The following is a 22,207-nucleotide window of genomic DNA, read 5'->3' as shown; positions in this document are numbered from 1 at the left end:
ATGCAGACATAAAGATATTAAGCAGACAGTCTACTAATATTCTATTAACTGCTAGTTGACATGCAGTTGTAAAGTTACTTACTGTTAGTAGAATGTCTAAAGTGGACTATCGAAATAAAGTGTTACCGAATATTTACATTTGGGTTTCAATAAATCCATACAGTATAAATTCTGGGTATATCTTGTTCTTTGAAACCACAATAATGGGGAACATTGCTGACTTGGCAACGGTCCAGAAGATGATCATTGACACCCTCCACAAAGAGGGTAAGTCACAGAGGGTCATTACTGAAAGGGCTGGCTGTTCAAGGAGTGCTGTATCAAAGCATATTAAATGCAAAGTTGACTGGAAGGAAGAAATTGGGTAGGAAAATGTGCACAAGCAACAGGGATGACCGCAAGAATACGGTCAAGCAAAGCCGATTCAAACACTTGGGACAGCTTTACAAGGAGTGAACTGAAGCTGGAGTCAGTGCATCAAGAGTCATCACGCTCAGACATCTTCATGAAAAGGGCTACCAAGCCACTTCTGAAACAGAAACATCGTCAGAAGCATCTTACCTGGGCTAAGAAGAAAAAGAACTGGACTGTTGCTCAGTGGTCCAAAGTCCTCTTTTCAGATAAAAGTAAATTTTGCTTTTCATTTGGAAATCAAGGTCTGGAGTCTGGAGGAAGACTGGAGAGGCACAGAATCCAAGCTGCTTGAAGTCCAGTGTGACGTTTCCGAAGTCAGTGATGATTTGGGGTGCCATCACATCTGCTAGTGTTGGTCCATTGTCTTTTATCAAGTCCAAAGTCAATGCAGCTGTCTACCATGACATTTTAGAGCACTTTATGCTTCCATCTGCTGACAAGCTTTATGGAGATGCTAATTTCCTTTTCCAGCAGGACTTTAGCGCCTGCCCACAGTGCCAAAACCAAGTGCTTTGCTGACCATGATATTACTGTGCTTGATTGGCCAGCCAACATGCCTGACCTGAACCCCATATGGAATCTATGGGATATTTTCAAGAGAATGATGAGAAACAGTCAATCCAACAATCCAGATGAGCTGAAGGCTCAATAGTGCCTCAGCAGGGCCACAGGCTGATCGCTTCCATGTCACACCTCACTGATGCTGGAATTTGTGCTAAAGGAGCCCCGACCAAGTACTGAGTGCAGAAATGAACATACTTTAAAGAACTTGAACTTTTCTGTTTTGCAAATCCTTTTTTTTGACTGATCTTAGGAAATATTCTAATATTTTGAGATACTGATTTTTTACTTTCATGAGCTGTAAGCTCTAATCATCAAAATTAAAACGAAAAAACTTTTGAAGTGTTTTACTTTACATGTAATGAATCTAAATATATGAAAGTTTCACTTTTTGAAATAAGTTACAAAAAGAAAAGAACATTTTCACCACATTCTAATTTTCTGAGATGCACCTGTATACAGGTGAATAACGAATATATATATATATATATATATATATATATAAAATCATCCTCCAAATTATCATCACATCTCTATCATCTCTTTTAAGTTAACAACAATGCCACCTTAGTAAATTGGTTAAACATCTGAAGTTAATGGCTAAATAATGCATTTTAATATTAATAATGCACAAAATAACTGTTAAAGCAGAAATAAAAAAGATGTAAACTGCATCTCTCATTCAATTTCTTCCAGCTTGTCAGTCCTGTCCACATTGGATTATAGGAAATAGCGCTTCAGTGAGTGTACATCAGTTGTGCACTCGAAATAAGAGAGGATTGTGGGTAAAAAGTAGTGAACGAACGTTCACTCAGAATTTAGACAGCAGGACAAAATGGCAGACACCTGATATAATGCATTATATAAGGGATAGAGAGCGGTTTTGGACACAGCTCAAGTTTTGTTTACAGGAGCAAAGGACACAAAGTTTCCTTTGTTTAGGAAAACCAGTCTCCTCTTGGCTTATATCGAAATCCTTCAACATTTTTCTTTACAAATCCTCATTTTGTGCTTCTACTTGTGACAGGTGTTTTGTATTTGCTCTCTCCTCTGCACTTGTGCATTTGTCACAGTGTTCGCCTATATCCTACGTCATCTGCTGGAACGGCAGATTGCGGTTTCTAAAGTTTTAAATATGGATATTTTCCTTACAAAAACACATACATTTGCTTCAGGAGGCCTTTATTAACCCCATGGAGCCATGTGGAATACTTTTTTTTTATGATGGATGGACAAAGCTTATTGGACTTCTATTAGACTACTGAATCTCAATGACCATTCCCTGCCATTATAAAGCTTGGAAGAGTCAGGACATTTTTTAATATAACTATGAATGTATTCGTCTGATAGAAGAAAGTCATATCGATGGGTGAGAACCAGAAGGGCGTAAGTGACATTTTTGGTGAAATGGAGATATATATGTATATATATATATATATATATATCAAATGAAAGCTCTTAATTAGCTCTTTCTTCTGGCAAAAGTACTGTCATCCATGAGTGTACAAATTTGTATTATAAACAATTTAAATCAGTACACAAAGTCAGATCAAACTATGGTAACATTTTTGTTTTGGCTCTCCTGTAAAGTTGGTGAAATGTCACTTACGCCTTTCTGGTTCTCACTCCTCGCACATTGGATGGCTTGAGGGTGAGTAAATCATGGGGTAATATTCATTATTGGGTGAATTACCCCTTTAATATTTAAAGATGCCATCTGTCTCTTCTATTTGACTTAAAAAATAAAGTAATTGTAATAATTAGGCATGGGTGCAATGACCATAAATATCATAGTATGAATTTGTGTATCATGATAAGTATATGTAAGGGATAATGCACGGCTAGCAGTGCATTAAACAATTTTAATGCACAACGTGGAGACCAAGAACCACCCGACGTGAAGTGCATTAAAATCGTTTAGTGCATAGCTAGCCGTGCATTATCCCATTAATTCCATGGTCATTTGCCAGCACTGAGAAGTTAAAGCTGTTAATGATGTTTGCAATATTTGACTGGAATGGTAAAAATTATGGTTATTTCGTCAGTTACAGCTTGTTAGCACCAGCATTCTGCCCACTTCAAATCAGACACAGAGATGAATTAATTATAGCATTTATTTGATTTAATTATCAATCGATTGCTCCAGAGAGAGGGATGACAGTTGTGTGTGCGTTACCTGAGTTTGCGTGTCTCTCTACAAACAATGAAGCTATGATTAGTTACTTCAAAAACAGCAATTTGACCACCTCATTGCTGAGGAATATAATGTAGCGATCCAGTATCTAGGCTATTTTATAAATAAAAGCCATAGGGCAGTGCTGACAACATGTTTCTGTGTTTGCGCAGTACAATCTGCGATCTCTGACCTCTCTCTCTCTGCGTGTATGTATGTTTGTGTGTGTCAATTAAAGCAGCACATTAATATAGAACGGTGATTAAACTGACTTAGAACGACCTGTGCATTAAAGGTTTTTTGGTAACACTTTCTATGAAGCCCGTATTTATAAAACATTATAAGGGTATTCTTAAGGCATTATAATGAATGCATTATGCATTATAATAAAACCTTATAATGTTATAAAATCTCATGAATAATCATAACAACAATTATAATATGTTATAGTACTTACGCATTTGTGGTTATAACTTTTAAGAGTATGATTATTTATAACACAATGAACACCATATTAAACACCATATTAAATCTACTTCATTTATAATGGGCAATATCATAGCTTGACATTATTTAACCTGTTAACCTTCGCCCCCCATTGTGGGCCTCACAGGTGAAAATAACCTACCTAAATTAAAATGGTAACAATTCCTGACAAAGTGTGCTACACAAACAAATTAGGTATCTTTGGAAAGAAGACACTCTAGGCTTTACTATCCATCATCCAGAGTTGATAATGCTCAAAAAGATAAAAAGTTATAGACACTGACGTGCCTTGAAAAATATTTTTCCACACTGAATGTTTTTTATTTCATAGACAAATACATGAAATAAGTCCTGGAGCAATCCAGAAAAGTAATGGATTGAAAGCCACATGTTTCATGAATTTATATTTCAAATTTGAAGAAGATACCATGAAAAATTAGATTCCTGCAATATTTATTCTGAAACTGTTTATAGTCCTTCCACCCCCCTGTTTGAGGAAAAATAACCACCAAATGGATTGCAGAATTATACAAACTATTTTAGTCATTATACATATTCCTGCATAGTTTTTCAACTATAAAATAATAGACAGATTTGAGCACTAAAAAATACAAAAATAATTATTTGAGTAATAAAAAAGGAAAAAAAATGGAAAAAAATGCTTTGTATATAGTATGTATACTGAAGTATTCTGATTGCCAGACATGAAGTGATATTGGCAGACATGGTCATACAGTCAGTAATCGCACGCTGATTGCACATGCTTCCTTTCAGATGATAATCATACAGATGGGCCATATAATCAATAATAGCTGATCAATGAATCACAATGATAGCCGTCATAGAGTCGGTAATAAACACGCTGATGTCTGTCCATACAGATGATAATCATGCAGATACGGCCACATTCTCCACACAATACACACACACACACATATAAAAATGTTGAAGAAAAAAAAAAATGTAAAAAGCAGATCGCTAAGTTACAGATCGCTCAGATGACAGCTGCGTCACAGCGTGCGTCACGCGCTGGCAGGAGAGAGCGCCAAATTAAAATAAACTATATTCCGCTTTTATGAGACTTTTTTTTCTGTGGACGGTCTCATTCTGTTTGTAAAACTGTATGCTACAGCACCGTGTTGTTTTTTTACCACCAAGACGCTGTTTTTGAGCGTAATTTATTCCATAACGGACGCAAACAATAACTCTCCCGAAGAAATGAAATGTAGACAAAGTAATATTCATCCTTATTACAACGTTATTGTTTCGCTGGACTAAAAGTGCTCGCTAGGATGTTGTTCTGTGGACCCTTAACTCTCTAAATAAACTGGGATTTCAGCAGTGGACGCGTTTGTGGCTCGTTATTACAATGAATCTGGTACGTACTGCTTTTTTATTCTGCATGTTTTGATGTGTACTGTTTACACAAATGTAGCAAATACATTCCTTATAAGCTTTCCATCGAAAAACAGCGATCTGTCGTCGATGCTTGAGGCTTAGACCTTCAGAATTATATATAGTTTGTCAAGATTAATGATATTCTTTCACGTTAAATTCATTCATAAACATTAAACTAGTGGGGAAAAAAACGCTTCAGTGCGCCGTCGCTCTGGTAAAAGTTAACACGTTAAGATCTGCACAGTACCTTACTACATTTCTTGAGTGCAATGTTTATATATATAAAACTAATTGTATTAGTAGACTAAGGTAGGGTAGGTAGAATATTCACATACTTGCAAAGTATCCTATACTCAGTATGTCTGTTGAGGAACCATCAAAATAAAGTGTTAGCATACAGTATATTCAGCAGACACACTACTAATACTCTCATGAGTGCTAGTTGACATGTAGTTGTACAGTTACTCATCAACAGCTGTCTAAAGGGTGCCATCAAAATAATCAAACTGATATTATAAAAAAAAAAAAAAAAAATGTTCAAAGCAAATGTGTCATATTACCCATTCATCTGATCTGATATCTGATCTTATGGCTGTTTGAGAAAAAAAAAAGTTATTATTATTACTTATAATGTCACGGTGCACACAACGGGGAAGAACGAGGAACACGGAGACGAGGATAAACTCAAATCAAACAGTCTTTAATAAATCCAAACAGGGCAAGACAAGGTAGGGCAGACACACAGGAACACCGGGAGTAACGAGTAGACCAGATGAAATCTAACTGAACAGACAGGACTATAAATACACAGGATAATCATAGATAATAACTAAAACATAGCTGGACGGAATTAACTAACAATCACACTCAACGAGGACAGGAAACAAACCAAATAAGGACACAAGAGGCGGGAACACATGACACACACGACACAGGACTGACATATAAGTGGTCTTTTTCTGCTTTAAGTAAAGTAACATAAGTAACGTGGCAAGATTTCAGACTTATAATACATTATAACTAGGGCCGGGACTCGATTAAAAAAATTAATCTAATTAATTAGAGGCTTTGTAATTAATTAATCGAAATTAATCGCATTTTAATCGCATATAAATATTTGACCTGAGAACAGTGAGAAGTAAGTTTTTTTATATGGATTTTTACATTTCCCATCCACAGGGCCAACCAAAGCGGTCTCATCAGCTTCTTTGTCCATGTTCACTGTGGTTTGTTTTTGGCTGTTTCTCAATATGCGTTCTTCATCGATCTTGCGTCCTTGTGTTCTCGTTCTACGTCATCATTAACCGTCGAAGTTCAGTTCCAATTCTCAAGAACGCAAGTATAGAGGATGCATGAAAGTGCCCGGATATGTTCTTGAAACTGAGGATGCATCGAGTGCAGACTTGAGAGAATCGAGCCGTTAGAAATCCCAGAAAACGCTGTGGGTGGCCGGTGTATGGAAGCCTGTAAGCTTTAAAGTCGCTCTCACAAATACTTAACGGCTCTTCAAGTTGAAAGTAAACATTTATCGTTTTGTTTTGGTTAATTTTAATAAAGTTATAAGACCCGGAGAAAGTCTGCATTTTTATTGGCATATTAAAATGAATCTTAACAGTAAAACATATAACGCTGTAAAATAAAACAATACAATTATATGAAAGTAATATCTATAATAGTATGAAATGTTTTAATAAGTTATGACATTTTGTAATATTTATTGTTCATTGGCCGTTTCTTATGCTGAGAAGCATAATAGTCAATGTACCCACTATGAGTTAACCGCTGATTTAAATAGAAGAACAGATTAAATAAAGATGATAGACATCCTCAACATCTTCCTGTCAATCAGAATAAGCATGAGTCTGTTGGTGAACCTCTTTGGTGGTTCAGGCACAGCTGTCACAACACACGGGAGCGGCAAGCTGTCGGCTAGCATCAGATCCAGCGCACTGATCGCCAGACCCCCGTCACTTTGCGGTCAGTTAAGCAGGAATGCAGTACATCTCAATTCTCATAAGTGTGCGTTCTGTGTTCTCGCGTCCTTCCGAGTTCGTTCTTCCAAGGAAGCTTGGCAAGACCGGTCTCCACGAGAACGCAAGTCCGTTCTTTGCGTTCTTGGAATTGAGAAACAGAACGCTAGTTGGTGCTCCAGTATAATCGGTCCGCCGAAACTCATCCAGTGAGAAACGTTCCGCGGTGCAAAAATAAGTGCGATTAAAATGCGTTAAAAAAATTTAACACGTTATTTTTGTGTAATTAATTAATCTAAATTAACGCGTTAAAGTCCCGGCCCTAATTATAACTATGAGAAATATAATCCATTGTAATTTAAGCGGATGGATCGTGTTCATTGTGTTATAAATCATCATACTCTTAAAAGCTATAACCACAAATAAGTAACTATTATAATACATTAAAACGGTTCTTAATAACATTCATGAGATGATACAACATATTATGAAGTTATTAAGCCTAGATTTAAACTGCAGATTTTGTCTGGCCAGAGGAGAATGACACTATTTCGACAAACTATTTCCCCGTCTAAATACTGTAAAGCTTATATAAAGCCACCCAGCTTTATATCAAGCCGATGTAAAGCTGCTTTGACACAATTTGCATTGTTAAAAGCGCTATACAAATAATATTGACTTGACTATTTATAATGCATTATTCATTCATTATAATGCCTTAAGAATACTTTTATTATGTATTATAAATATGGGCTTCACAGAAAGTGTTACCATTTTTTTTGTGCATATCTGCCAGCCAATCAGAATCCAGTATTCAGACAGACCAATGGTATAAGACCATATAGTAATTTTTTTGCTGTATACGGTAAAACAAGAATGTTAATTGCCACATTCAAATAAAGATTTTTTATAAGAAATAAAGATAAGAATAATCATGGCTGATAGTGATACATGCAAATATAAAGAAAGAAAGAAAGAAAGAAAGAAACAAACAAACAAACTGGATGCAAGAACAGCTGTTACTTCTTTCCCAACTGGTTAATGAAAACAAGAATGTAATCAAAGGAAAATCTGGAGTTGGGATAACCTCCAAAACCAAAGGAATAGTCGTGGCATACCCTGCGTTCCATTCGGAAGGGCTCATCCCTATGCCCTATCCCTTCAAAGGGTTTACCCTCCGGAGTGAGAGCTTCGAAGGGTTGGAGGGTGTAGGGGACCAAACAACTGTTTCTTGAAGTGCCCTTCCACGTCATCATCCCGTGCCCGAAGGCAGCATTATCAGGGAAAGGATCACGGGGCCCGAAGTGTCCATCAGTTGTAACCTTCGAAATCCTTCATCCTGAAGGGCCCTTTGAAGTGGCCAGTTTTGAGCACTTCAGTTTGGAATGACCCTTCAATATGGCTGCTATGACTGTTTTCACTCCGAAGTGCCCTTCACAGGGAGATAAATCCCGTCTGGAACAAACCGTTGGCCTTAGTGAATTAGTCCTCTACACTACTCCTAACATTTCAGATTTAAGAGCTAGTTTTAGCGCTAAAACGCTTTGTAAAATACTCTAAGAGCAAAAATTTAGGAGTCCTAAATTTAGGATTGACTAACCCATTATTTTTAAGATTTTCTCTTAAATTGGCGAGTTATGAGCTACTTTTAGCCTTAAGATGTTTTGTAAATACGGGCAACAATGAGATGACTCCCAAAACAGTAATGGTTTTACAGGTGGAAGTCACTGTCATTTTTTTCCTTACTCATCTTTTCTGACTGTTTTTCACTAGTTTTGTCTAGGGGTCAGTGTCACTACTGGTAGCATGAGGCGATACCTGGACCCTACAGAGGTTGCACAGGCAATCCAACTCCTCCAGGATGGCACATCAATACGTGCCATTGCCAGAAGGTTTGCTGTGTCTCCCAGCACAGTCTCAAGAGCATGAAGGAGATTCCAGGAGACAGGCAGTTACTCTAGGAGAGCTGGACAGGGCTGTAGAAGGTCCTTAGCCCATCAGCAGGAGGAACAGTATGAGCACTGCCAGAGCCATACAAAATGATCTCCAGTAGGCCACTGGTGTAAATGTCTCTGACCAAACAATCAGAAACAGACTTCATGAGGGTGGTCTGAGGGCCCAACGTCCTCTAGTGGACCCGTGCTCCCTGGGACACCGCACAGTGGAGCTCGACTGGTATTTACAACTGAACACCAAAAATGGGCATTTCCGCCACTGGCGCCCCAGCATGACCGGTTTGGTGATGGATCAGTGATGGTCTAGTGAGGAATATCCATGGAGGGACGCACAGACCTCTACAGGCTAGACAATGGCACCCTGACTGCCATTAGGTAACGGGATGAAATCCTTGGACCCATTGTCAGACCCTACGCTGGTGCAGTGGGCTCCTGGGTTCCTCCTGTTGCACGACAATGCCCGGCCTCATGTGGAGAGAGTATGCAGGCAGTCCCTGGAGGATGAAGGAATTGACACTGAATGGCCCCCACACTCGCCTGACCTAAATCCAATAGAACGCCTCTGGGACATTATGTTTCAGTCCATCCGATGCCACCAGGTTGCACCTCAGACTGTCCAGGAGCTCAGTGATGCCCTGGTCCAGATCTGGGAGGAAATACCCCAGCACACCATCCGTCATCTCATTAGAAGCATGCATGTTGTCAGGCTTGCATACAAGCACGTGGGGGCCATACAAACTACTGAGTACCATTTTGATTTGCTGCAATGAAATGGACTAGCCTGCTGCATAATTTTTTCACTTTGATTTTCGGGGTGTCTTTGAATTCAGCCCTCTGTAGGTTGATAATTTTCATTTCCATCAAACGATGTGGCATCCTTTAATTCCTAACACATTACCCATTCCATATCAGTATATACTGTATATCCAGCATGATATTTTCCCCCATTGAGATCTGATGTGTTTTCAAAGAAGCCCGCACTGGTGCAGTCTGTCTCATATTTTCTTTATGACCGTGAAAAGAACTAAAAATACGCCGTCAGTTTTGATCATACAGATAAGAATAAGGTATAGTTTGAAACTGCAAAGGGTCTACTTTTATTTGTGTGTAGTCATAATAACAACAAAACAATGGGTCTCATTCACTAAACATGCGTACGCACAAATGTTGCGTGACGGACGTTTTCACGAATAGATCATGATTCATCAAAAACTTTTGTACTAAAATTTATTCTAAATTTACGAAAAAATTCAAGAACAACTTATACCACACGTATGCAATAATCATGCACGGCCGGGGCCTTATAAGCATGTATAACGAACCCTACATATAATTCGATGTTATTAACAAGGTGGGTGAAAAGTAACTAAACATTAAAATGAATAAAGTATAATTAGAGGTCCAATTATATAAATATAAATATATATAAATATATATATATAATTAGAGGTCCAAACAACAATTCACCTGATCTATCTTTATATAAACGGTGATTATTGTGTCTCACCTTGTGTTTGGAGGCATGGCACACTTGGTACTGCTTGAAGACATTGCGCACAGATATGTTTGCAGAGAGTGACGAATGGTTGTTCAGTCGCTTTTATATAGCACATTTTTTCTGGCTTCCACCTCTGACAGCAAAACCTCACGTTCATTATCGTTAGTTATTTTTCTTTGTCTTTGGTTTCGGTGCCATAATTGTCTTTCTCTGGACGAGTGCCGCTTTGCGGAAAGCCCTTATATGGAGCTGGTTTGGGCGTGTATTATGCTAATCACTAACCTTGTGCATGCGCGCGCTCTTTTAGAAGACTCCAAATTCACTAACAGAAGAACGAGTTTAAGAACAAGCTCATGTGCGTACGCACGTGTTTTTAATTAGGCAGAAAGTTTTCGTGAGAAGTTCAAATGTGCATATAAATACAAAAAACGTACGCAATTATTAGTGAATGAGACTCAATGTTCTCTGCCGTCTCGGTCTCTGTCACATCTCTTCACAGACATGTAAATAAAACAACATGAATCTCCGCGAATACTTGCCTCAAAGACAAGATAAATACAGTATCTCACAGAAGTTAGTACACCCCTCACATTTTTGTAAATATTTGATTATATCTGTTCATGTGACAACACTGAAGAAATTACACTTTTCTACAATTTAAAGTAGTGAGTGTACAGCTTGTATAACAGTGTAAATTTGCTGTCCCCTCAAAATAATTCAACACACAGCCATTAATGTCTAAACCGCTGGTCACAAAAGTGAGTACACCCCTAAATGAAAATGTCCAAATTGGGCCCAAAGTGTCAATATTTTGTGTGGCTACTATTATTTTCCAGCACTGCCTTAACCCTCTTGGGCATGGAGGTCACCGGAGCTTCACAGGTTGTCACTGGAGTCCTCTTTCACTCCTCCACGACAACATCATGGAGCAGATGGACGTTAGAGACCTTGCACTCCCCCCACCTTCCGTTTGAGGATGCCCCACAAATGCTCAATAGGTTTTAGGTCTGGAGACATGCTTGGCCAGTCCATCACCTTTACCCTCAGCTTCTTTAGCAAGGCCCTGCGGCCCAGTCTCCGAAGGGAGGGGATCATGCTCTGCTTCAGTATGTCACAGTATGTACATGTTAGTATTAATGGTTCCCTCAATGAACTGTAGCTCCCCAGTTCCGGCAGCACTCATGCTGCCCCAGACCATGACACTCCCACCACCATGCTTTACTGTAGGCAAGATACACTTGCCTTTGTACTCCTCATCTGGTTGCTGCCACACACACTTGACACCATCTGAACCAAACAAGTTTAACTTGGTCTCATCCAGTAATCCATGTCCTTAGTCTGCTTGTCTTCAGCAAACTGTTTGCGGGCTATCTTGTGCATCATCTTTAGAAGAGGCTTCCTTCTGGGACGACAGCCATGCAGACCAATTTAATGCAGTGTGCGGCGTATGGTCTGATCTCTGCAGCAATCCTGGCAGCACTGAGTGGAACCTGTCCTGTTAAACCGCTGTATGGTCTTGGCCACCGTGCTGCAGCTCAGTTTCAGGGTCTTGGCAATCTTCTTATAGCCTACGCCATCTTTATGTAGAGCAATAATTCTTTTTTTCAGATCCTCAGAGAGTTCTTTGCCATGAGGTGCCATGTTGGGTGAAAACTGAATGTGTGTCACATGCATACCTTTCGTCTTAAATGGACAGCATTCCTAATTATCTGTGTCATCAATGTTAACCAACAAAAGATGTTAAATAAATGTATACTTGTTAAGTAAACCTACTGTATCTGAAAAAATTAGTTTAATTTGTATCTCTACCAAAAAATGAAAATTTATTCCAGTTTTTCCAAATTCAATCCTTGATTCACATTTCTCATAAGCTTTATTGATTTGGTCTAAAGAGAGAAGAATTGATGACTATTTTTGTTTGAATACTACATATAAAATAGCTACAAAAATAAATGTTGGTATAACTGCAGTTTGACAAAGACTTTTCGTCGACTAAAACTACACCAAAACTATGAAAGACTCAAATGCCTAAATTGTGACTAAGACTATTGATGATCGATTGTTTCTGTCTGTCCCTGTCTGTCGTGCTGCTGAGAGGTTTGCAATTGTAGCTCTGTGTAGCTTCTCTTTTCTGTTGAATCTCTATCTTACTTTCACTCTCTGTTGTTTAAAGTGATAACATACAACTTAATACCCACCATATTTCTGGTATTATCTATCAAACTAATTTGATCGTTCGCTTTTTAACACCGCACGTGCAGCGTGTTAGCATTCGTTAGCTGGTTAGCTTGTCACTCACGGTTCCATTCGTGCCTATTATTGTATTCTTTTCTCTCGCTCCGTTTTTCACGTGTTCATCAAACAACTGTGGTAAGCGAATCATTCTTCAATCATGGTGAGTAATGGCTTCTTCTCCTGCTATTGCTGTTTGCACTGTTTGCCACATGTACAGTTTATCTCTCTCTGTCGGCGACGAGGGATTCACATGTGATAAATGCAGGGAAATAGTTAGGCTGAGAGAGAAGATTTCAGAATTAGAGACACGCATCCAAACTTTAGTTGAGGACAGTAAGAATGTGAGTGGCTGTAGATACTGCTTTGGATGCGACTAGCTCAGGAAGTCCTGTACATTGTTCGGTTCTGGTAGAGCCTGTGCAGCAGGGCAACTGGGTGACTGTGAGGCGGCCTAGTTACGGGTCAAAACACCACTCTTCCATTCCGATCAAAACATCAAACAGGTTCTCCCCACTCAGTAACGCACCCACTGAAAAACCTGATGAAAGTGCTCTAGTTATTGGCGATTCTATTGTACGGAACATGAAAATAGAGACACCAGCCACCATAGTCCAATGTTTACCGGGAGCCAGAGCGCCCGACATCTTGGCAAATTTAAAAGTGCTGGCTAATGCTAAATGTAAATTCAGTAAGATTGTTATTCAAGTCGGCGCTAATGATGTTTCGACTTCGCCAGTCGGAGATCTCTAAATATAATGTTAAAGAAGTGTGTGAACTTGCAAGTACGATGTCACTGTAATATGCTCTGGTCCGCTCCCTGCTTACCGGGGTGATGAGATACATAGCAGACTGTCGTCACTCAATGGCTGGATGTCTAAGTGGTGCCCGCAGAATAACATGGGTTTCATAGACAATTGAAATAATTTTTGGGGCAGACCTGACCTGTTGAAAAGAGATGGTCTTCATCCCTCTTGGGGTGGGTCAGGCCCAGGTCAGGAAGCAGACAGACTGGCTAAACTGACCGTCTGCTAGCCGCCTCATGTCACAGAAATCAGTTAATTCTCAGCACATTTTTCACCTAGACTCTTTCACCTAGATATCACACTATAGAGACTATAGTGTGATATTGTCTGTTCCCCAAACTAGAAAATACAGAAAACAACCAAACCAAAGAGTAACAATTTAATTGATGTTCAACAAATAAAAAACAGATATAATACAGATAAAAAAATGATAAAGCCTGGCTTATTGAATATTAGATCCCTTTCTACAAAAGCACTTTTTGTAAATGATATGATCACTGACCATAAACTAGATGTGCTTTGTTTGACAGAAACCTGGCTAAAACCAGATGACTACATTACTTTAAACGAGTCTACCCCCCAAGATTACAGTTACAAACATGAACCGCGTCAAAAAGGTAAAGGGCGAGGTGTTGCCACAATTTATAGCAATATTTTCAGTATTTCTCAGAGGTCGGATTTCAAGTATAATTCGTTCGAAGTAATGGTGCTTCATATGACGTTATCCAAAGAAACAAGTGTGAATTATAAATACCCTGCGATGTTTGTACTGGCTCCTGTACACAGGCCACCATACAGACTTTATTAAAGAATTTTCTGATTTTCTATCTGAGGTAGTGCTAGCTGCAGATAAAAGTCCTAATTGCTGGTGATTTTAATATCCATGTTGATAATGAAAGAGATTCGTTGGGATCAGCATTTATAGACATTCTAAACTTCATTGGTGTTAAACAACACGTTTCAGGACCTACTCATACTCTAGATTTAATACTGTCATATGGATTTGATGTCAGTGGCATTGAAATATTGCAGCAGAGCGATGATATCTCAGATCATTATCTAGTTTCGTGTATATTCCATATAGCTAAAGCTGTAAAGCCAACTCCTTGTTACAAATATGGTAGAATCATCACTTTTACCACAAAAGACTACTTTATAAATAATCTTCCTGACTTATTCCTCAGCATATCCAATAGCTCAGAACAACTTGATGATGTAACAGAAACTATTGACTCTCACTTTTCTAGCACTTTAGATACGGTTGCTCCCTTAAGCTTAAAGAAGATTAAGGAAAATAGTCCAACACTGTGGTATAATGAGCACACTTGGGCCCTAAAGAGAACAGCTCGGAAAATGGAGCGCAGCTGGAGAAAAACAAAATTAGAGGTATTTCGTATTGCTTGGCGGGAAAGTACCCTATCCTACAGAAAAGCATTAAAAACTGCTAGATCTGCTTACTTTATGTCTCTTTTAGAAGAAAACGGAAATGCTTCCATCTGAGCCCAGCAACGTTAAGCCTGGGATGGACGCCGAATTACTCCGCGTCCTCTCGAAAGCCGTTGAGGAGCAGGTTTTGGAGTGGTCTCTGCCAGAAGAACCCTCCCACAGCCGTCTGGACGAGTGGTTCCTGCCGGGGTGCCTTTAAGCCCCTCGTCAGAGATCCTCTCCTTTTTTTCCCGGAGGTCTATGATGAGCTCACCAGATCATGGCCCCATACATCTGCACTTACTTCCACGTCATCCGCCCTCACTTTGGTCGATATCGCTGAAGATAAGAGATACGAGAAGCTGCTTCCTCTGGACGAATCAGTGGCTACGCATCTCTGCCCGCCCACTGCGATTGGTTGGAAGGCAAAGGCTGCTCTTCCATCCAAGCCATGTAGGACGACTTCGGCTCTCGCTGGACGCGCCTGCTCCTCACCTGGGCAAGTGGCCCCGGTGCTCCATTCTACTCCATTCTCAGTTCTCCAGGTCTTCCGAGCCAAACTACCCGCCCGTACGGATGAGTTTGGCCCGGACCCCGCGACACTCAGGGAGCTGAGGAGTGCGACAGACCTGGCTTTACGTGCCACCAAGGCCACGGCTCAGACCATAGGGTGTTCCATGGCTAGTCTAGTGGTGCTAGAACTCCAAGTATAGCTTACTTTGACGGAGATCAAAGACTACTATAAGGTCCCGTTCTTGGACGCCCCAATCTCTCCCAGTGGTTTGTTTGGGCCAGTAGTGAGGGCTTCACTGAGCGTTTCACTGAGGCACAGAAGTCGTCCCAGGCCATGCGGCACTTCCTGCCAAAATGCTCTAAGCTGCTTCAAGTCGCCCCAAGTCGCCAACCAGCCAAGCCTGAGCCTCGAAGACATTCCCGCTCAGCCAGACACTACCCGTTACCAAAGCAACAGGGACCCTGGTCCAAGATAGCGCTGGATCCCGCGCCACTGGTGTCGTCCTGATCTAAGGGTCAGAAGAGGAGGGGGCCAAGTCTCGCTGCAGCCAGACCACCCCCTAAGCTGCCTCTCATGAGCCGCCAATCACCCCGTCCAGTACCGGGTGCAGTCAGAGATGTGTTTGCTGCAAACTCTGGGCCTGTTCAAGCGCCCAATTGGCGATACGCTGTGATAGCGACCAAAATAAAACACACAATTTCAAATAGAGAGCAGTTTTCCTCTTCCATTTCTCACGAGTACTGTGTCCCCTTGCAGCGACCAGGCACTCAAACCAATCCTTCCTGCAAGACCTGAAAGGACACCACGTCCTGGTTCGCTCAGACAGCATAACTGTGGTGTCCTACATAAATCACCAGGGCGGGCTGTCATCGAGGTGTTTTTTCGTGCTGGTAGACCGCCTCCTGGAATGTTGAGATCAGCACATGTTTCGTGCAAACTGAACCAAGGAGCAGACATTTTGTCACAAAGCAAGGTCCCCTCAGAGGAGTGGATGCTTCATCCACAGATGGTTCAGAAAATTTGGGAAATCTTTGGCAAGGCAGAAGTAGACCTCTTTGCCTCAAAAGACAATCCTCATTGCCCAATCTATTGGCCCAATCTCCTTTTCTATTCTTTCTCCCCGATCGCTCTGATCCCACAGGTAATCAGGCGAATCAGGGAACTGGAATGCAGAGTTCTTCTGGTGGCCCCGCTCTGGAGAAACCAACATTGGTTAGCAGAGCTGTCGCAGCAGCTCATAGTAGCCCTGTGGCCCATTCCCCTGAGGCGGGATCTCCTCTCTCAGGCGAACAGGAAGATATGGCACCCATGGCCAGAGCTGTGGGCCCTACATCTTTGGCCACTCGACGGGACACCTCCCAGAGTGTGTTCTAAACACCATTTCTCAGGCTAGAGCTCCGGCTACAAGGCACAGTGGTTTTCAAACCTGTCCTGGAGGCACCCCTGTCCTGCACATTTTGTATGTCTTCCTTATCAGACACACCTGATTCAACACATCAGTAGAGACTGCAAGATCTCAATTCAGTGCAGAGCAGGGGTGCCTCCAGGACAGGTTTGAAAACCACTGCTCTATGCCATTAAATGGTCAGTGTTCTCCACCTGGTGCTTAAGCCACGGTGAGGAGCTGTCCGTCTGCGACGTATCAGTGATACTGTCCTTCCAGCAGGAGCTGTTGGATAAGGGTCTATGTAGCGGTCTATGTATCAAGGTCTATGTAGCGGCTTCTCACGCCAGTCGATGGGCAGAGACAACCTTGTTGTTCGTTTTCTGAGAGGGTCCAGAAGGCTGAATCCGCCCCACCCCCTCACTGCTCTAAGGGCCCTAAGGGGTCCTCCCTTTGAGCCACTGCAGTCTGTTGGCCTCCGGCCCCTGTCATTTAAAACTGCTCTGCTGCTGGCTTTAGCATCGGTAAAATGAATGGAAGACTTACAAGCACTCTCTGTGAGCCCTAATTGCCTGGAGTTCGGGCCTGGCGACTCTTAGGTCGTCCTGAAACCGAGGCATGGTTACATACCTAAGATTCTCTTTACTCCGTTCAGAGCACATGCTCTTGGGCATGGTCTAGCAGCATGATTATTGCAGAAATTTGTACGGCGGCCGGCTGGGCTTCACCGTCCATATTTGCTAGGTTTTACAACCTAGATGTCCCTGCCTTACAGGCAAGGGTTCTTTCTGTATAATGGGCAAGTACCTGCTTCTGCAGTACCACTCTGAGATGGAGTTTGCCTATAACATGTTCAAACCTACCAGAGGATTTACTTGTGCGCTCTCAGCCCCCATGGGTGCTGAGGCTGTGCTGGAACGATCACTCGAGGCCGGGTGTGACCTCTCGCCTAACCCTTAACCCGCTTGCCTAAGGTGTTAGCTGTTCTTGTTCCCTCGGACCTTGAGGTGCCTAGGACAAGATTACACATGTGTCGTTCCTCTACCTTAGCACGGCGTGATTGTACTGGTTCCCATAGCGTCTTAGCAGACGCAGTACGAGTGATGTATCGATAGGAAAAGCCCTTGGTTACAAACGTAACCTCGGTTCCCTGAGATAGGGGAATGAGTACTGCGTTGCTAGCCATGACATGTAGCTGCACGACTCAGCCGTCGCTTCAGTCTTAGTAACCTGAATCCTATGGTGAAGTGGCCGCTTATATAGCCAGATGACTCTGCCCATTCTGGCGGGCTTCGCAGCCATAGGTACCAATGGCCGTACAGTTACACTGCGTGATTGAAAAAAGTTCAGCTTCAGTTCAGGAGAAAAAAAGTACTTTTTCACATAGCGTCTTAGCAGACGCAGTACTCGTTCCCATATCTCAGGGAACCGAGGTTACATTTGTAAACGTGTACATTCTATAAAGTCTTACAGTCTAACATACAGAAAAAAATATTCTGTATGTGTTTTATGGCCTTATTTCAGTGACTTAAAAAATAAACGTTTTTCATTAACCAAGCATAAACATTGTTTTCTCAAAAACACAAACATGTACTTTCATGCTGCTCACATATTATTGTAGCCCAGTTTGTGCTGAATACAGTGTTATCAGACTTTAGCCATTCATATTTTTTTAAGATACTGAAAAAGACACAAATGTCAGGGCATGTCAAAAGTTCTCCAGGGCCCCAAAACACCATCAGACCCCAGAGGGTTAAGACTCACTCATTAAGTCACTTGCTGAATGAATCAGCAGTTTGAATAAATCGGCTGAACAACCGCTTCATATTTACAGTCTTCTTATTTTTTATAAATATTTATTTATTTTAATTATTATATATTTTATATTAAATTTGTAAATAATTAATTTATAGTATTATATTCATAGCATTATTTATGCAATTCTAATTGCCGTGTGAATGCATTCATGCTAATGCTGAACAGTTTGTGTACATAAACCTAAATGCTACTTCAGATGCAGCATCTGAGAACAATGTTATGGCCACACTTGTAGCCTTTAAAATTTGTGTGTAATAAATTCAATGTTCAATAAAAATATTTCTTTCCAACACTATACTCTGTAATGTCTATACATTTAACACAATAATAAATTACCTTCTGGGGGTAATTTCTCAGGCCAATTTACTGTTAATTTGCGATTAATTAACCATAGTTAATTTCATAAAAAATGTTACTGCCTCAACAGCCCTAATATGCATATGCATAAAAGTGCTCTACAATCATAGTAAAAATATGTTATACTGCCATAGAAATAACTGATATATATAACACATTGCCCAGCTCTGTCACCAGCCTCTAATAACAATAATTGACCATTATATCGTTACAAGTACATATTAGTATTTTAGGGAAATTCTGCAGCACTTGGGCTGGGAACCGAGAATTCCCAAGAAATAGCTGAACTGTGAAACCTGTTAGTCCAGATGCTGCGGAACAGATCAAGAGACTCGCGCAGCCGGTTAGTGCTGTTGTCCTCCCTTATGACCATGTTATAACTGCTACTGGCTGCCACAAAGATGATGGCGGTCACATCTGTGATTATAGACAAGAAGAGGTATATTATCACAAACACACACTTTTAGGATAGTTCACCCAAAAAATGAAATGTCATCATTTGCTCACCCCCATATCATTCAATACATTTATTTTATTTTATTTGAAGAATGAATGACATACATACACACACACAAGGTTAGCACGGAAACATGCTAGAACAAAATAGCTCACTTGCACAAAATAAATGAGGCAACACACTAGGTATCCCACGGTAAGGAAATTTTCCCACTGATTAATAATCTTGTGACAACATCGATACTACCGATTACACTGCACACAACAATAAAAACATAAAATGACAAACTTATATTAAACATTTTCTTATTTAAACAATCTTTTGTTAGGTGACATATGGAGCCCCGCACAAGACATGCACACAAAAATGTATTTACTGTGGCCAAGAAATAAGAATTGGTTCCTACGTTATAATTTGTTTCCTCATTTTATTAAACCGTGGCCTTGTCGTACTAATTTTGGAAACAAATTACTACAACATGGCCACATTTCAATTTAAATGAGGGAATATTTATATTTTATGGCAGCATTATACCTGTGTTATAACAAATAAATGAAAGATTTTCCCTTTAAAATTAATGCAAAAATTTGTGGTTTATTATTATTTTTAATAATAATTTTTTTTAAACAAAATAATAAATAAACACAGATAAACAGACTTATACAGGTCCTTCTCAAAAAATTAGCATATTGTGATAAAGTTCATTATTTTCTGTAATGTACTGATAAACATTAGACTTTCATATATTTTAGATTCATTACAACACAACTGAAGTAGTTCAAGCCTTTTATTGTTTTAATATTGATGATTTTGGCATACAGCTCATGAAAACCCAAAATTCCTATCTCAAAAAATTTGCATATCATGAAAAGGTTCTCTAAACGAGCTATTAACCTAATCATCTGAATCAACTAATTAACTCTAAACACCTGCAAAAGATCCCTGAGGCTTTTATAAACTCCCAGCCTGGTTCATTACTCAAAACTGCAATCATGGGTAAGACTGCCGACCTGACTGCTGTCCAGAAGGCCATCATTGACACCCTCAAGCAAGAGGGCAAGACACAGAAAGAAATTTCTGAACGAATAGGCTGTTCCCAGAGTGCTGTATCAAGGCACCTCAGTGGGAAGTCTGTGGGAAGGAAAAAGTGTGGCAGAAAACGCTGCACAACGAGAAGAGGTGACCGGACCCTGAGGAAGATTGTGGAGAAGGACCGATTCCAGACCTTGGGGGACCTGCGGAAGCAGTGGACTGAGTCTGGAGTAGAAACATCCAGAGCCACCGTGTACAGGCGTATGCAGGAAATGGGCTACAGGTACCGCATTCCCCAGGTCAAGCCACTTTTGAACCAGAAACAGCGGCAGAAGCGCCTGACCTGGGCTACAGAGAAGCAGCACTGGACTGTTGCTCAGTGGTCCAAAGTACTTTTTTCGGATGAAAGCAAATTTTGCATGTCATTCGGAAATCAAGGTGCCAGAGTCTGGAGGAAGACTGGGGAGAGGGAAATGCCAAAATGCCTGAAGTCCAGTTTCAAGTACCCACAGTCAGTGATGCTGGTGTTGGTCCACTGTGTTTTATCAAGGGCAGGGTCAATGCAGCTAGCTATCAGGAGATTTTGGAGCACTTCATGCTTCCATCTGCTGAAAAGCTTTATGGAGATGAAGATTTCATTTTTCAGCACGACCTGGCACCTGCTCACAGTGCCAAAACCACTGGTAAATGGTTTACTGACCATGGTATTACTGTGCTCAATTGGCCTGCCAACTCTCCTGACCTGAACCCCATAGAGAATCTGTGGGATATTGTGAAGAGAAAGTTGAGAGACGCAAGACCCAACACTCTGGATGAGCTTAAGGCCGCTATCGAAGCATCCTGGGCCTCCATAACACCTCAGCAGTGCCACAGGCTGATTGCCTCCATGCCACGCCGCATTGAAGCAGTCATTTCTGCAAAAGGATTCCCGACCAAGTATTGAGTGCATAACTGAACATAATTATTTGAAGGTTGACTTTTTTTGTATTAAAAACACTTTTCTTTTATTGGTCGGATGAAATATGCTAATTTTTTGAGATAGGAATTTTGGGTTTTCATGAGCTGTATGCCAAAATCATCAATATTAAAACAATAAAAGGCTTGAACTACTTCAGTTGTGTTGTAATGAATCTAAAATATATGAAAGTCTAATGTTTATCAGTACATTACAGAAAATAATGAACTTTATCACAATATGCTAATTTTTTGAGAAGGACCTGTATTTAGGGGTTAAAGCAAAAAAAAATCCTGAGCCTGAACTTTTTTCCGGGGGCGGGGCAGGAGGGCAGCACATGCAAAGCAGGCAATGACTGGTTCAACTTTAACATTTGAAAGGATACTATGGCAAAGTTATTGCTTTCCTTATTCAAACTGATTTTTTTTCATGAATATATGGTTGACCTGAAGAATGAAAGCTATATCATAGACTTGGAAAATTACGAACTATATCACTGCTTATCAACACTAGCATGTGTGACAATACACTTAGCTCAAGAGATGAACTTGGTTCACTAGAATGAGACAATATTTTAATACTATTTGTAATAAATTTTCAATGACAAGTTATTTGTCTTTTAATTACAAAAAGTAAAACAATGCAGTTGTATTTTGAAATATTTAAACTAATCTAGGGCTGTAACTAATGATTATTTTGGTAATAAAGTAATCTACTAATTATTTTGACAATTGAGTAATCTGATATTTTTTGTAACAAATAGACCCAAGTG

At 40.3% G+C, this 22,207-nt stretch overlaps 1 protein-coding gene across 1 annotated transcript in view; it reads right to left on the bottom strand.

Moving 5' to 3' along the window:
- Positions 1-22,207, bottom strand: part of gnal (guanine nucleotide binding protein (G protein), alpha activating activity polypeptide, olfactory type) — a 238,373-nt gene that overhangs the window by 50,283 nt on the left and 165,883 nt on the right. Inside the window, exon 9 of the mRNA XM_079407004.1 lies at positions 19,288-19,408. Within this exon, the coding sequence (XP_079263130.1) occupies positions 19,288-19,408 (121 nt within the window). The remainder of the gene's footprint in view (positions 1-19,287; positions 19,409-22,207) is intronic.

The sequence above is a fragment of the Barbus barbus genome (assembly GCF_936440315.1).
Source record: "Barbus barbus genome assembly, chromosome: 44".
Lineage (NCBI taxonomy): Eukaryota > Metazoa > Chordata > Actinopteri > Cypriniformes > Cyprinidae > Barbus > Barbus barbus.
The sequence above is the reverse complement of the archived record's forward strand: the minus strand, read 5'-3'. Positions and strand labels throughout refer to the sequence as shown.